Genomic DNA, 16,824 nt, shown 5'->3' on the forward strand with positions numbered 1-16,824 from the left:
GAAACAAAGTCAACCAAAGGATTCCTCTTGTCCCACCACTGCCAGTTGTTTTTAAGCAGCATAAAAATTATTTTATATGATCTATAAAAATTAATATTATAGCTATGACTAAAGTATTTTTGTTTCTAATATACAAAATTGTATTTAGCGTACTGACTTTAAAGAAAATAGGAAAAAATCAAACTACTGCTGGTACCTATGATGAAGTGATGTGGCTCTGAGCCTCACTTGGTCGTTTTCAGCCCTTAATGCATCGACATTTAATACAAGTTGATCCTGGAAAAACAACAGAAAAACATATAATATGCTTTTTTTAAAAAATAATATCAAATACAAATTTATAAACTAACATTGAGGTTTTTTAACCTCATTTCTCTGAAACTTGGGATTAACAGATTTTAAGCTATAACCTCCAAGTATTTAAACATTGTTTTTGCTACACACAGTACAGTGCTGTCACCAAAGGGCATCCCAGAATAATTGTTGCATCTCTACCCTCACTCTAGTAATAACAACATGTATTTTTAAAACAGCTATTAGTTCACATGCTACTGAGTTTACTATAATTAAGTGATGATAAGAAACAAGAAGATTTGTTCAAGCTCTCTGCATAAAAGGATCTAAAAGCATTTGCTTTCAACTTGGACATTTTTACATGCTCTAGAAACTCTGAATTTAACAGCAGAGAAATACAATAAATAAGAAAACAACAAAAGCCTAAATAAAATAAAAAGTGGCTGATAATGAACATCTGGACCTTTTCATTTCCAGGACAGGCAGAACACTATGCAGCTGCTATTGCAAAGGAGCAGCCAAATCTAATAAATATTCCTCCCTCGGCTCCCCAGTCCTTAAAACTTAAAAAAAAATGTTAGCAGTTGCAGAAGCATTTTGTGATATTCAATGCTTTGAGAAAACCTTATGGAAAAATGCCCAACATTAAAAGTATTTCTCATTTGGTTTTGCTGTTCAAGGTCATAGGTACGACAGTATGAAAATTCTACATGTCTCCAAACTTTGGGCAATTGCCAACACATCCAGGCACTTCACATATTCAAAAGAGTGTTAAGTCTTGGACTAAAAGGTTATGAATTACCTCTAAAATACTCCTAAAACTGTGGCACACAATACCATAAAATAAGCAATAACAGCTCCTTTCTCTTAAACAGAGCAGGAAATGTTAACTTTCATGGGGAATTAAAATCTGTTCCTGCTATGTAGCAATGCAGCAACTAAGTCCCAAGAAAATATTTCAGAAATGCAGTCTACCTTTTCATGCTGAAGTTCTTCTATTTGTTTCTTTGCATTTTCAATTTCTCGAAGAAGTGAATTCTGAAATTAAAGGCATCACAACTTAAGTCACTCATTAGTTTTACACTTTTAAAACCCTAACCATAATGAGTATAAAAAAAAATGCAGTCAACACTACACAAATACATCTTAAATTATAGATCTTTGATTACTTCCATCATTTCACTTTGATTATAGTTGAAGATTTATCCTTCCAGGTATACAGACCTCTAACTAATGAATTTAGTAATAATACTAGTTCCATAAATCTTTAATAGCAGTAGCAGCCTTTCAAAGCCCCATTTGACAGTCTAACTAGTAAAAAAAGGGAAAATTATGCAATAATTCAAAGTAATTCAAGAAAGACCACGTGATCAGAACAAACAAAGTCTCAAAATGTTACCTGCATGTTTCTTCCCAACTTAGCATGAAAGAATGAGCTGGAAGCCTCAACAAGAACACTGTTCTAGAAGCTGTTAACTACAGTAAAGGACAAGTAGATTTTCCTCATTATTTGCAAATGTAGTTATGGTTCGGAAGATAAGAGGGAGTCAGGGTCAACCCTCAGACACCACCTATTCAAGCATTATGCTTGAATGCAAGAGGAAGCAAACATTCAGGGAGAGTCTGGAAACACCATGTGTGCTCCAAAGCATTTTATTGCTTTTCCTCAACCATTTCCCCAGATGGTCATTTCACCCTCTAGTAAAAGAAACCAAATATATTTTAATCCAAGACCAAGTCATTCAAAGTCAGCATCAAACAAAGTGCCACTTCAGAAGACATTGCTTTGCTGGATGCATAGTAAGGGATCTAACTTCAAGCTGTGCATGGAAGAATAATCCATAAGGACCTAGATCCACAAGCAGAAGGGAAGAAAGAAGTAAAAAGTGTGTTAGAAGAGATGAACCAAGTGCAGGAGAAAGCTCCAAGATGTGCACTGACAATGCAGGAACAGCCCATTTACACTCATATGACAAGTCTCAAAATGAACGACCTGAGAAGAAAAGCAAATTGCAGGAATCCCACAATGACTCAGGGAAACTGGTACAGCCAAAAGCAGTGGGAAACAAAGGAAACTCAACTGGAAAGGTTCAAAGTTCCAGTGCTTTAGGCTTCCTATATTACACTGGATGAGCCTATTTATGCAATCTGCACCAGTCAAGTAAAAAAAGCTTCTTAAAAGCTGCCTTCTCAACACCACAGTGCAGTGCCAAGGACAACCTCAAAAATTATTTTAGAAGCATATTTTCAGAATCCACACTAAAAAAGAGGCTTAGCAGCAACTACTTATTAATAAGGGTTTTGTGTTTATTTGCTGAAGTTACAGACACATTGCAAAAGGCACAAATCATTACTGAATTACACGCTCATTACTGGAATGTGACTTGTTACCTTATCTTCCAGGGCAGCCATCCTCTCCTTGAGATGAAGTTGGAGCCTTTCATTGGATTCAGATAGGAGCTTATCAACAGTTTCTGACAAGCGTTTATTATGCTCTTCATTCATCTTCTCTCTCTGTCTAGCCTGAGATACAAAGAAACTACTGAAAAACTTCAGATTTGCAATATCTCTAATAATTTCCAGGTTATGAAGGCAGCAAGCTTTCTTTAATCCAAATGCATTTTCTTTAACAGCAGTATTTTTCCACAGGGGAACACTACATGTGCCTCCAGTGTTCTGCACAGAGAATCTAAGGGACACTTCAGTCTTTAATATGTGATCCAAGATCAGAAGTTTAAAAAATCTAAGCCTACATTAGAAACATTTTTAAAAGGCACAATTCAGAATAGATTCCATTATTTATAACCCAGGAACCAATTTTTCCATAGTCATTTAATTCAGCAAGTTTCTTCAGACTTTCCCTGAAGACTTTCAGCACATTTTCCTTGAGATTTAAGGCTAGCCACAGCACAGTGACTCACTATCATCCAGCCTAAACTCTGGTTTTATTTTAAAGCTGAGAAATAAAGAGGATTAGATTCTTTCTTTCAGCTTTTTGTCTTTGTCAAAATGAAGAGCAGTACCCTTTGCAGCTCTTGATTCTTCTCTTCAAGCTGTGCCTCCATCTGTCTCAGTCGCTCCTCGATATTGCCGTGTCTCTCCTCAGCCTGTCAATTTGAGGGCAAAATTAGAATTTGGGTGGGTTTTTTAAGGCTTCAAAAGCACAGAAACACCGAGGCACAGGAATATTTCTAACATGCTTCGCAAAACTGCCATTTATGGTAAAGGACAATGCAGAACAGATGCTTTTCTGTCACCAAAAAGACCTTGCAAAAGTTCAGATGGGAAGTTGCAAAATGATGAAACCTCTCACTTCTAAGTACCATGAATCAACTACTATTTGCAAACAAGCTTACAACAGCAAAGTTCATTCATATCCCCAAGAAATAAAACCAAAAAATAAATAAAATTAAAGACTGAGTGCACTTTGAGCTCCTCCTCACTAGCCTGGACAATGGGACCCTATGTTAGTAACCATGGCAAAGCAGAAAGCAGCAAGCAGAGACAAGGACTAAGATACAAATTCTACCTTCCTAAGCTTGGTGGCAAGTTCCAAAACTTTAACATCTTTAGCAGCAGAGCTCCCAGGAGACAAAAGTTCAGACTACAGAGCCAGTTAGGGACAGGAAAGATAACAGGGAAAGAAATGAAACTAAGGCTTTGAAAGAAAACATGCACACATGAAAGAAAACATGCCTTGAAAAGGCTCGTTTGTAGTTAACTAAATATAATTCTTCAGATTTCATTACACCATTTGCAGCCCTCTAAAAATCTTGATATTTGGTAGTACCACAACTTCTCTCACTCCCCACTTGCTTCACTTAGCTAGCAGTGGAAGAAATTTAGGTTTCCCTTTCAGAAGTTCATGTTTAGAAGACTTTATGCCTATTATTGAATAATTTTAATAAAAAGCACCAAAATAATAATTCAGAGAGATACTTTTATGATGTAGAAGAGTTAACAGAAAACTCGTTTGAGTTCCAAAGAGCAGAAACTAAAAAAAGAGATTAAAAAAAAAAAGTATCTCCAAAAAGATGAATGGAAAAAAGTAGGAAATAAACATTTTCTGAATTATTTGTAGAAAAACAAATGTAAGCAAACCACTAGGAACAAATTTCCTGCAGTGTGACACCAATGGAGGAGGGAGTCTGGAGGACACTGTGCCAACACCTCACCTTTGTAAGTGCTGCAACTCTCTGTGCCAGCTCAGCCTCCACCTCTGGCAAAGTCTCAGCTTTTCTCAGGGTCTGCTGCAGCTTTTGCTCAGCCAGTTCCAGTCGCTCTTGCAGTTGCCTGTTCTTATCTTCACTCTGCACAGGGTTATGACCAGCAAGTGTTGAGGGTTAAAGAAGTGATTGGTTAGAAAGTGGTTAGCTAAACAACCATTTCTGGCTTATTAAGTTGGACTATTTCATGTCAAGCACCTGTCAAACCTTCTCATTAAGGCAATAGCCTGTAAAAATCACTACACACTATGCAAATCTTTAAAGTTTAGCTCAGAATGAGTAATTCTCACCCACAAAATTAAAGCTGCTTGGATACACATACAGCAACTTAAAAATCCACAATAGGGACAACAGACCTGCTGCCCCAAGATGAAGTGAACTAAATTTCTCAAAATCATTTCCCCTTCCCAGTAAAGATGTCTCATTTTTATTCCCTGGGTAAAAATCTCTAAAATGATCGACTCCAGCTAGCTCCTGAAAAACAATCACTAATAACAGCACATTACAGCTGATATTTATCTTCCTAAAAGTGCTTCAGCGCAGCATGAACATTAATTATCTCCATTAGCTTTATGCTGAGCAAAATGTACTTCATCTCATTTGAAACCACAACCTGTCGGTGCATGGAGTCTTTAGTGGCAATTTCATTTTCAAGTTTATCATTGAGGTCATGCACGGATGTAGCTTCACGTTGTGCAGCGAGGTAGCGTTTCTCCAGAGTGGTGATTCTCTCCTCCATGTCCTCCTTCTGGGCCAGAGTCTGGGCAAGACACAGGACAGAAGCCAGAATGTGAGAAATAATTACTCAGTGATCAAAGAAAATTTTTTTAAGATTAGGTTATTTTTCTCTGTAGAAAATGAAGTAGAAAGAAATGGCTTTTTAAAACAATGAATGATTAAAAACCACTGGCCTTTATTACCTTACACCACAGATCTGCTACTTTCCTTTCCAATAGTGCACACACAGCAAATACTGGCTTACTGAGGATGGTCAGAGAGTGTTCTGGGATTTAACTAAGCTCCCTTTCTATCTAATAAGGATGTGTGGGACCCTGGAGATTAGGAATTCAACAGTGACAGGAACTCTCAACCACACCACTGAAATTAAAGGGATTCCTCAACCAAGTGCATCTTTTAAAACAGGAAAATGAGCTGAGCATGTATGACAAGATCAAGCATCTCTTTCAGAATAAGCTGAAGTTGGCAATGCTAAATCTCCAGTCTATTAATGAAATACCTAGTTAATCAAAGATTTATCCTAAAGATAAATTTTCTTAAGTGACTGGTCTTTTAAACAAAAACAGACACCCATCATCTCCTAAAAAACCATTTTCTTCTCATCTATCAAACCAAAGACTTCCAAAACCATAAAGATTCAACTGAGCACGAGTGAGAGTAGAATTTTATAAAGTAATGGCATTTTTGACTCCCCAAATCCTGACAGTTCCTTCCTCACCTCTCGTACATCCCTCTGTAACTTTGTGTTCATTTCTTCAGATTTTATTAAGTCTTTCCTTGCTGTGTCTAGATCTTCTTCCAGCTCTGTTACTCTGCTGGACAAAGCAGTGAGGCGTTCTTTCATTTGTGTCTGCTCTTTGTTTTGCTTATCTATGATGTCTTGGAGTTCAATCACTTTAGCAAGGTTTTCATCATGGCATAATGAACCATCAGAGGATCTCTATTAAATAGGGAAAAAAATGTGTATTAGCATGATGCAAATGAAAACCAAATTGTTACTCACCTGTAAACATCCCTCCCCAAAGATAATTTTATTATTGGATAGACTGCAAAAGCTGAAATTTTGATAACTAAGACTTTTTAGTTAGATGATCACTCAAAAATATTTTATTATGGTTTAAAATTAAAATGTTATAGTTAATGATTAAAAACCAGATGTCAGCTAAGCAAAGTAAATAGCTGTACCTTCCCATTTGTAGTTGGTGTATTTTCTTGTTCATGATTTATATCCAGCATCCCATCTGGAAGTGTTTTCTTCTGATTATTTTGCTCTTTCAGAATCATTAACTAAAAGAAAAGTTTACAGACACATGTTTCAAGTCAATTCCTTTCTCACTAATAATACAAGGAACAGCTGCAAGAGCAAAGGAGCAAAACAACAATTACTGATTCTACTGCCAGGTAAGTATTAATAAAATCTGGCACAGCCACTCAAATACCTTATGCCACTGTAAACCCTTATTTTAAAGGCACAGGAACTATTTTTGTTGGTTTGGTAGGATTTTGGGGGTCAGAGAGGGTGTCAGGAGGTTGAGGTTTGTTTTTTTCTTCTCCTGCTCTTTCAAAGCAGCCAAGTTAAAAATTAACAATTATTCCATTTGGCAAAAAATCAAAAGGAAGACGTGAAAGTGGAACTTAATTAATTAGTCTGTACAAATATTGGCTGAAACACCCACAATGGATACATGAAGCCTTCTTTTAAGACAGAAACTTACCTCTTTATGTGTAGTACCTAGTTCTTCTTCCAATAAGCTACATCTTTCAAGTGCTACTCGTAATCTCTCCCTTACCTGAAACGGTAATTTCAAATTATTTGAAATCATTCAAATCAAAAACAAATCAATTTCAATTGCTGCCATACCTCTAGAGATAATAAATTACACTTCCATTACACTTAGAAACCTCCTTAATCTGGAGTCAGTACTATTTACAACACACGCTACCAAAAAAATCGCCAAGTAATGTGTATCTTATAATCTAGCTTTTCCTTTTTTGTCATAAGCAACACAATCTGTACATTTAGGCATTAAAGAATTAAACATACCCAGAATTTGCTTGTCCTTCTGCAAGGCACAGACTGTGTTTGCTTTTGCTCATTTACAACACAGAAGAATAGATAAAATTCTATTTAAAATAATTTGCCAGATTTTATGTAAAAGGGTCACAAAGCCAGGTAAACTGCAAGCTGGCAACAAGATTCACAGTGAACTTAAGGAGTTGCATATCCTGCTGCTAATATCAGGCACAGCTGAAGGGAGGAGTTTTTTTAATTCAGATTTCTATCCCAGTGTAAGCAGATTCCCCTCCTCCTCTTCTCTCTAGTCCATTTCTTATATTAGATAATCAAAAGGATAAATCCTGATGTTGTACAGGTAAGCATCTGTGTGCATTCCTACAGAAAATATATTGCTCCTGAACCATGCTGAGTTTACATTAACACAGTTAATGAAGTGCTTGACTAAACCACAGCACCTTGCTTTAGTTAAGTGCAACATCTTAATTCAGGAGAATAGTTACTAATGTAGTTACACTGCAGAGATTTGTACAACTTCAGCACAAAAACTGCCTGGCCCACTCAAAGCAAAGAGGATGAGAAGATACTAGGTACAATACTTCATTACCTTTTCATCAAGGGCTTTGTGGTGCTCAAATAAAGATTTTAGTGCTTTGAGAACTTCTACTTCACTAGAAACTCCTGCTGGAGACTGCGCTTGCCTCTTCACAACAGTCATCCTGAGGGATCGCTCATGCCTGGAGACAAGACACTCCAAATGTTCCAGTAATAGCTAAAGCAAAAGAAAAAAAAAAAAAGAAAATAAAAAAAAGGATCAATGTTTATTCCTATTATCTACAGCTGCAGAAAACTTTGCCTCCTAGGACATCAGGTTACAGATCTAAACTTCAAATTTCAGAGAAAAAGGATACTGTATTGAGTGTAAGGACTTGTTTTTAACATTTCAGTTTATTAGCAGTGTAAGCTGCTCAAACAGATCACCACAACCTGCCCACTCTGCTCCTCTGATACCAGAGCTGCAGGATTACAAAACTTTAACAACAAGAAATCTGGATAGCAGATAGCAGTGCAGTCTTACAAGCTTTTCCTGATTCTGCACAGCAGCATTTGGAGCTGTGCACAAGCTGTCAAACCTTCTCAATCAACACACACACATTTGCACTTTTACGGGGATCCACGTACAAGTATCAAGGAAAAAAATACTTTTAGCTTTTCAAATTCAACATTTGTTTTCCTCCCTGTCGCTGGGTGCTTTAACAATGGTAAGCTTGGAGAAGACAAGGAACTGACCCTCGTATTATTTCTTTCTGCTTTCAGCTCAGCAATTTCTTCTTCCCTTTCAAGCAGCTGCTCCCTGCATACATTCAGCTCTTTGGTGAGCGCTGCAAATTCCTGGAACAAACCAGACAGAATTATAAGCATATCAAGTATCAGGACACAGTGGATTCATATGAACACTTGACAGTTCCTTGAAGCATTAATTTCAGATGTGCAAAGCCAATACAACTGTATAGTCATGCTAATCAAACACTTAAAACCTTTATGCTGCCAACTTTAAAGAAAAAAGACCAAGACTTTGAAAACTTGTTTGTGTCTCAAGGTAATTATATGAGTTGGGGTTTCCCTGGTAAGTGAAAGTAATATTTGTAACACACTTTGTTACCGTTTCAAAGAGTTGCTAGCTTTGTGTGTTTCGGTTTGTTGGGTTTTTTTAACAACCGCTGAGGAAGACAGGAAAAAACAGAGCACTAAGCAGAGCAAAATAAGGAAACCAACAAACATGATAAATTTCAAGTCAGTATTTAATTGTGAGCAATAATGCATAATCCTGAAATGTACCAGAATACAGCTAAATACAGGAATTTCATTCATGCCTTCCTCCCCATCTCACAAAAGGGAATAAAGCAGCCCTTTCCCTACAGTCCTGCTAGAAATCTCTGAGGATTAGAATCAGAATTTTCTAAAAGCTGAGCCTGGGGGCTCAAGCCCTCACAAGGCTCACCCTTCAAATTCAATAAATATTTCACCAAACAAAACCCAACCAAAGTGAAATAGTGCAGAGTGAAGTGTCGTCGGGGAACAGGAACGGAGCTAACTCACATCACTTACTGCATGCTTATTAATGCAGTGAACACAAGTCAATATGAAAGAATATCCTCCTACGGTTTGGGGTTTCTGTTAGGAAATGATTGTACTAATATCTGCAAGAGCTACTGCAGCCTAAACCATTTCCCCTCCCTATTAACAGCCTCACTAAAAATACTTACTATTAAAGACATTTAAATGTTCTGTCAACTCAGGGAGCATACCCTGAATAGAACAAAAGGTACAACTGTACACCATATTTAGAAGCAAACACAAAGCATAAATTTATCTACTCTAGCAAAATTTCTGAACCACAATAATCTGAACCACACTGGAAATGAGAATTGACAGTATCAATGTGAACAAGCCCATCCTTTAGAAAAGAGCCTTGCAAGAATGCAGCCCTCATGTCTTGTCTATGTGACTTAAAATGTGAAAATAAATATGCCTCAGTCACTCCAGTGGCCAGTGAAGGCGTCGGAAGCACTTGGATAAGAAAACATCGAAATTCTAGTAAATAACACTCCTTTCTGTCGTCCAAAATAAGGAAAATATTCATAAAAAAGAATCTTGCCTAATAAACAATGTATTTGTACAGCAGAACTGGTGATTAGCAGGACAAGGTGAACACAAATAGCCAGATAAGTGGAGACAAAATTACTGCTTCTCTATTTTTTCCAAACTCTGCAAGACCCACTGCTTATCAGTCACCAGCTGCATATCAAGTGAAAGCTTAAGATGGAGTTGTTTTGCAGCAAAATTCAAAGTGACAGAATGCACATGCTTAAAAACAAAAGGCCACATCAATCAATTAATTATACTAAGCACATCTGCAAATTCAAACACGCAGCTAAAATAAGCAGGCATGGCTCAAAAGACACTGCAATTTCCAATATTCATTTGATAAACTTTATTCCAAAATATACACATGACTGAAAACACAAAAAAAATATGTTGTAAAATCTACATCTGGAGTGAACTCCTCTGGAATTACTAACATATCAGACCTTCAAAAGTTGCTGTGAACAAGACAGCACCACCACCACTGATGCAGAATCCCTCTTCCTAAATCAAAACCTACTCAATGGATAAAAGTTTCAGTCCCCCTGCTTAATCAGCAAAAACCTGCAAAACATCTTAATATATTTATTCTTAATTCATCTTAATTTATTTTCCTTTATCAACTGCTAAATTATTTTATTTCTCTAACACAATAATTACATTCATATATTTCACTGCAGTGTTTAATTTGCATTAAAAAAAAAAATGGCCTATTATTTTCAAAATGGCCAGGAAATACTTCCCAAACAACCTGGTCTGTAAATACAGCTACCAGAACTTTTACACACACAGAACAAATTACCAAAGGGTCCTTAGTGCAATGTAATCCAAGAGGAAAACTTACTTCAGGCTTCACTGGAGCCGACAGAAATATTGACTCTGCTATGAGCTTTCCCAGCAAAACGCTCCTTGAGATCTAAGCTTTTCCTGCACCTTCAACATCCCACTGGTGGGAGCTTCCAGGACTCCCAGGGAATTGGCAGCATGCTCCCCTTTTGCTCTCACATGAGCTCAGGTAAACCAGAAACCGAAGCTGTCATTTTTCACTGGCAGTCCCTGTTTATCTTTACAGATTAGATAATTATGTGCTAGTGAGGAGAGCTTGGTATGAACTTACTTTCTTGGTGTGTTTCTCCTTCCAAATTAATAATAATATAAGAAGAGTATTTTTAAAAACCTTAGAAACGACAACATCAACATTTAGAAACGTCAGTATTCCCCAATTCTCCAGATGACACTGGCCTGACATGGGAAGTTTTCCATTGTCCCAGCCTCTATCTCAAGTCTTGAGAACAGGATGCAGAGCACAGCAAGGACTACCAGACTCTATCCCATCATCCTTCTTCAACTTGAAATCACTACATAGCATCAATACATGTATTTTTATCTGTATGAGTGTCCCCATGTGAAAACCAGCTGTATATTTGAAAGGAAGGTTATTCACTCTTCAGATGATTGTAGGACAGAGAGTTCCAGTCCATTGCATATTCCTGTGTAAATATAAATTGTAGGACAAATAGATCCCAATTGTGACACGAACCATCACACTGTCACATGACCCAGAACAAGAGTGCACACAGGAATTTATACTGCTGCTGCATAAACACTGACAGGGATTGCTGGCATTGCATAACACCTCCATGGCTGCTTGTTTTGACAAAATAGTTGCTTCGAGTCCCATGAGCTGCCTAAGAAAGAACATTTGAATGTCCTTAGTTTCAGCTGACACTGCCAAAAGACTTGTCCTTTCTAGTTTTAATACTTACCTTCAATAGGAGAAAATTTGTGACTTCGTTAAGTAGTTCAAAAGCAGAGCAACTATTTGCAGTTTTATAATCTCAAAAAAGTTGGAGTTGTCTCATAATTTTTTCCTTGGCATTAGATGAATGTAAAAAGAATTAAAAGAAAAAGGAAAGAATCCTGTGAAACTTTCCTACTTGTCCACAAAGCCGTGTTACTTTTCTGTAATTAAGAAGACTGAGAGCAACAGAATGAAGTTCTGCTCTGTTTCTGGCTGCCATCAAAATAATAAATACACAGCGCTGGGGACTGACAAGAATGAAACTCACAAAAAGCACTTCAGAGCACTCACATGAATTGGTGGGAGAGTGCTGAGTTTACCAGGGAAATATTCCCTGCTAGAACACTCTGGCAAACACCCATACTCTACACTAAACTGAAATGCTTACTGAAGAAAGTAACTTTCTGACCCAACTGAATCATTCCAAACACGTCACTCTTGCTGCCAGAAATAAATATTCTCAACCAAAAGCCACATTGAGCAAGTAAGTTGGTTCAGTAATACATTTTCTGGGCTTTTTTTTGTTCCCAAGCTCCAGGATTTTTTAAAGCAATAGCATTTCTTCTACTTCAACCTTCAGAGCTGACCTTCAATCTTCAGTATTTAGATGCCACAATATAAACATCCTTCTAAAGCTGGATCCATTAGTGCTGAGCTGACACACTTAGGAACTTCCACGATCTCAATCCAGGAACATTCCAGCTTTCAGGGAACACGTTTCCTTCATGTTCATTATAAACATAATTCATAGGTCTCACAGACAGCACATCACAGACCAATAAATGTTACATGACATGAATATAGTATTTAACCTAGGGGAAACACTTGAAAGAAACAGGTAATTCCTGAAAGACTGTTAATATAAGTTGTGTATTAGGGATGCTCTGCAAATAACTAAATTTATTTGGAACTTGACCGAGCAAAAAAAACCAAAAAAACCCCACTTATTCCACAAGAAAATGCAATGCCACTTGAATGCACAAGTAATCATGAATTACAAACAACCACATGGCCAGAAAATTTATATAAATGATGAAAATACATGTAATTTAAAAAGAGAAACATTTTAAATTCATCAAATACTAATAAATACTGTAAAGTAGCAACTTCAGGCAATAGAAAGATGAAGTTTTGACTGCTGCATCTTTAGGAACATCTGACTGAAATATATGATTGGAATTTATCTTTTAATCTCCAAGTGATATTTTGGTTTACTGTTATCATTCTGGTCTGTAGACTGAATATCAAGCAAGCCACTCACAAATCTGAGTAGCTGAAGAGAGCAGGAAAAGAACAACTGGGAGAAGTGCAGGACATCGGGGTGAAAATCAATGGGATTTGAGATAAGTTTCCATCATGATGTTTGTACTACATATAAACCACAATTATTCCAAAGGATTGCTGTGTGGAAATGGTGAATATACAGTCTAAAACAAAATAAGCAAAGAAAAATTAAATAACTAGGCTTATTTCTAGGGTATTTCACATTCAATTCACTTTAAACCTAAGGGGTTTAGGTAGCACACAGCGACCAAGAGCCCAAACACATTTGAAAGTTCCTAGCAAGCAAATTTTCACACCTATTAAGTCATAGGTTTGTTTTGGGATTCTTCAGGCTAAGAATCAGAACTTTGAAATTATGAAACAGTTCAAGGTATCAAGAGTTAGAACTGAGGAGAACTGACTTGTTTTCACCATTAAATCCAGCCTTGGAAAAAAAACCTAGTTACAAGCCACATATGCTCTGCCTGTTCCATGTAGTAAAACACATTGCTTTCAACCTTTCCATATCTCTGACACGCGCTAATGGGAAAGAGAAAAATCAGCCTAGAGTGTGCAAATAAAGATATTTTCCTTTTTACCTCATGAAAATAACTTCCAGTAAGTATCAAGCAACCTGAATTGACAAACCTAGAAACATAAAACTTATTTCAAACATTAATAGAATCAATTCTATGAAACAAGTTTATCTTTTGTTCACAAAACCCCCAGAACTTAAAAGAGAGTGTAGGAGAATATTTCAAGTAATACTAAAACATGGATACGTCAAATTCTTGTGTTTTGGAACACTGAAAGGCTTTTCATGCTCAAAGTAGCTGTTTTTCCAAGTGGAGCTAACTACCCACCAGAGTGAGAACACACTAGAGCTCATTATATAATTAGTGTATTGGCCTCCTTTCCTATTTCCTATTCTGTGTATGCATAAGATGTTTTATAACTCAAAAGACAAACACCAAAACTGAGATACAGATTTCTTTACTGTCAAAAAAAATTCTCCCCTTCCAAATAGGGGCACTGAGCTATAAAAAACGTTTAATACCACCTTTGGTTAACTCTCAAAAATCCATAAATTTTTTCTTTGAAAAAAAAATTATTTTTTTTCTCCTTTATCAAAAACTGTAACACTGCATGAAAACACTCAAGTGAAATTGTTGCCAGCTACCAGCCAGGGATCAATACAAAACCTGAGTCACTTCTTATTCCAGCCCTCTTTTTTAGCAGCTCTCCTTCAAGTGTCCCTCTTGGACTGACCTATCTAGGCTCTGTCATTAACGCTGCTCAATCCTAAACAGGCAATTAAGTTTTAACGTGTTTACAGTTGCATAATGTTATTGCTCTGGAATGAAACTCTCGCTGTTCCCTGTCCACTTTGGAGCTGGAAGCAGAATCAACTGCCTGGCATTTGACAAGCCAAGAGCCAAAAGGACTCCTCGCTCACAGCCAGCAGGTACCAAACATATGCCCAAGAGCAAAATGGAAAAGCGTATAGCAAGCCCAAGTCTCCATGGCAATAAGTAGGTTCCCAGTTACCATCCTGAGTGAGTTGCCTGAATTTATGCACAGTGTTCCCTGAGCCTGAACTACAAAGCACAAAATCCAGACTTCAGCACTGGGAGCTTCCAGAAGCACAAGGAGACATAAATGGAGAAAGGTAGGATTTGACAGCTTGGCAAAAGGAATGTGGGAGCAGAAGGACAAGAGAGGTAGAAACATATCAGCTCCACGTTCTCCTCCCTGTAACTGCCCTTCCCCAATCCAACACATTTCAGACATGCCCTATGTGGGGTGCAGGGGGTAAAATAGCGGAACCCAAACCTGGATCCAGCCTCTTGCTCCTCTGACAATGAGAGGTTTTCCTTTCACCACACGAATCTGAGACCTCACACACACAGCAGCAAAGTCTGGAGCAGGAACCTCCAAACCCTTGTGCACACTGCACTGGAATAATTTACCACAGCCTGTCCAAAGCTGGACTAGCAGGACCCTTACTGCCTGGCCTCCTGCATTTAATTTTCCCTAAATGCAGCAGGACAGTGCTGTTATGTACACAACGACAGGGGCAAAGCCTTGTGCAAAACCAGACCTTCGTGCATCACTGGAGAGCCAGTGTTCCCTGATCACACACTGCTTTGGACTGAAGGGACACAGGGCAACCTCCCAGGCTCAGCCATTACACCCAGACCTCCCTCCATCCACCACAGGGAACACAAGTCACACATGTGACAACACACGGTCCCTACAAGCCTATTTGCCGCTCATGTGCTGCAAGGCAAAACCAAGTCACAGCTACATCATACAACTGCTCTGTAGTCTGAAAAACTAAGGAAAGGGAACATGAAGTTGTTTAAACAAGTCAGGAAACCTCATCCAGTCACTCCTATTAAAACCTGCAGTTTGCTCTGCATCTTCTGTAGAGTAACGAGCCTTGGGATCATCAAAACATTCTGAATCTGTAATTTCAGAATCAGATAGTTTGCTAATCTTTTCACCAGCCTTGACAAATCAACACAGCTTGTTCAAAGCAGGGTAGATTGCACAGGGTGATCAATTAACCCAGAGCAGACACAACCCGTTTTTATGCCAGCCTTTTAAATCCCTTTTAAAGCTACAGATGTGTATCAAATCAACCAGTGAAAAACTCTACCCAAGTACCTGGATTTCCCCCCAGGGCTTTCTCCAAATACTCAATTGAGGGGGCAAACCGTGCAAGTTAGCAGAACGAACAGAGGATTAACAAGACATGAACATACTGAGCACTAACTTGAAATACCAGTTTTAAGTTACTTACTTCACTTGTCTTTGTAAAAATACTTATGAAATTTTGCCTCTGTTCAGGCAACACCATGGATCTTCTGAGTAAAGAAGTTCAAAACCTGAAGCATTACAACAGCAAGCACAGGAAATGCAGAAGCAGCCTTCAGACTTGCATGAAACTTGGCATCTATTCATATGCAACGGTAGCAGAAAACCTTCTAATCACTTCATTGTGGTGCGGCTATGCAAAGAGTTCCACCTTAGCTGCTCCTCAGTGTACAGGAATAGGGCCGAGAAGGCACAAAAGTATTCAGAACCATACTGAACTTGTTTTCCTTGAAAAAATGTCCAAATCAGCTAAAATATGCATCAGGAAAAGTTTAGTCATCATTGAAAAACAGGCTTTTCAACTTGGGATGGCTGCTTTGTGCAGAGCAGTAATTGTTGAGAACAGTTGATAACAAAGTAATCCTTTTCAGTACCATACCACTCCAACCCTCAAGATTCCAGAGTAACAGCTTAATTTAATGCAGAATAAGGCTACAATACTTGGGGAAGTTAGACAAATAGGTACCTCTCAGTGACACTCTGAATCAGTGAATTCTAAGGGTTTCACAATCCAAGTTACCACATTCTTGCACCCCCAGCCTAGTCTATTTTGATTAGGAACTAATACAGTAAAGCAGCAGCACAAATTAGGTGTAGCTTTAGGCATCTCCATTTTAGGAGTTTATGTCAGTGAAGAAACCTACCCACACCCATACCCACCATGGCAAAAGGAGAATACACTTGTACTTAATTAAAGAGCAAGAATCTTGCATTACCAGTTTGACAAGGTATGGGACAAAACCACTCCATCTTTAATATGACAGTAGACGGATTTCACTGAAGTTTCTCCTCTCCTCACACAAAGCTGGTCAAGATTTCTTGGGATTCCATGCTGGATGGAACAGCTTACAATCCTCCCTGGGGATGCCAAACTGTAGAACTGCAAGATATGCTAAGATTTAAGAAGCTCTGTAATTTTCCTGGGACCCCCATTCTGCAGACTAAACAGCTGCAGCAAGATC

At 38.0% G+C, this 16,824-nt stretch overlaps 1 protein-coding gene across 6 annotated transcripts in view; it reads right to left on the reverse strand.

Annotated features, from left to right (window-relative positions):
* Positions 1-16,824, reverse strand: part of PPFIA1 (PTPRF interacting protein alpha 1) — a 52,465-nt gene that overhangs the window by 23,509 nt on the left and 12,132 nt on the right. For all 6 annotated transcript variants that reach the window (XM_058843599.1, XM_058843590.1, XM_058843572.1 and 3 more), the window contains exons 3-13: positions 8,563-8,664; positions 7,880-8,044; positions 6,974-7,048; positions 6,444-6,545; positions 5,977-6,198; positions 5,134-5,280; positions 4,470-4,604; positions 3,318-3,401; positions 2,686-2,817; positions 1,270-1,332; positions 197-276 (exon numbers count right to left, since the gene is read on the reverse strand). In XM_058843599.1, the coding sequence (XP_058699582.1) occupies positions 197-276; positions 1,270-1,332; positions 2,686-2,817; positions 3,318-3,401; positions 4,470-4,604; positions 5,134-5,280; positions 5,977-6,198; positions 6,444-6,545; positions 6,974-7,048; positions 7,880-8,044; positions 8,563-8,664 (1,307 nt within the window). The remainder of the gene's footprint in view (positions 1-196; positions 277-1,269; positions 1,333-2,685; positions 2,818-3,317; positions 3,402-4,469; positions 4,605-5,133; positions 5,281-5,976; positions 6,199-6,443; positions 6,546-6,973; positions 7,049-7,879; positions 8,045-8,562; positions 8,665-16,824) is intronic.

The sequence above is a fragment of the Poecile atricapillus genome, chromosome 1 (genome assembly GCF_030490865.1).
Source record: "Poecile atricapillus isolate bPoeAtr1 chromosome 1, bPoeAtr1.hap1, whole genome shotgun sequence".
Taxonomy (NCBI): Eukaryota; Metazoa; Chordata; class Aves; order Passeriformes; family Paridae; genus Poecile; species Poecile atricapillus.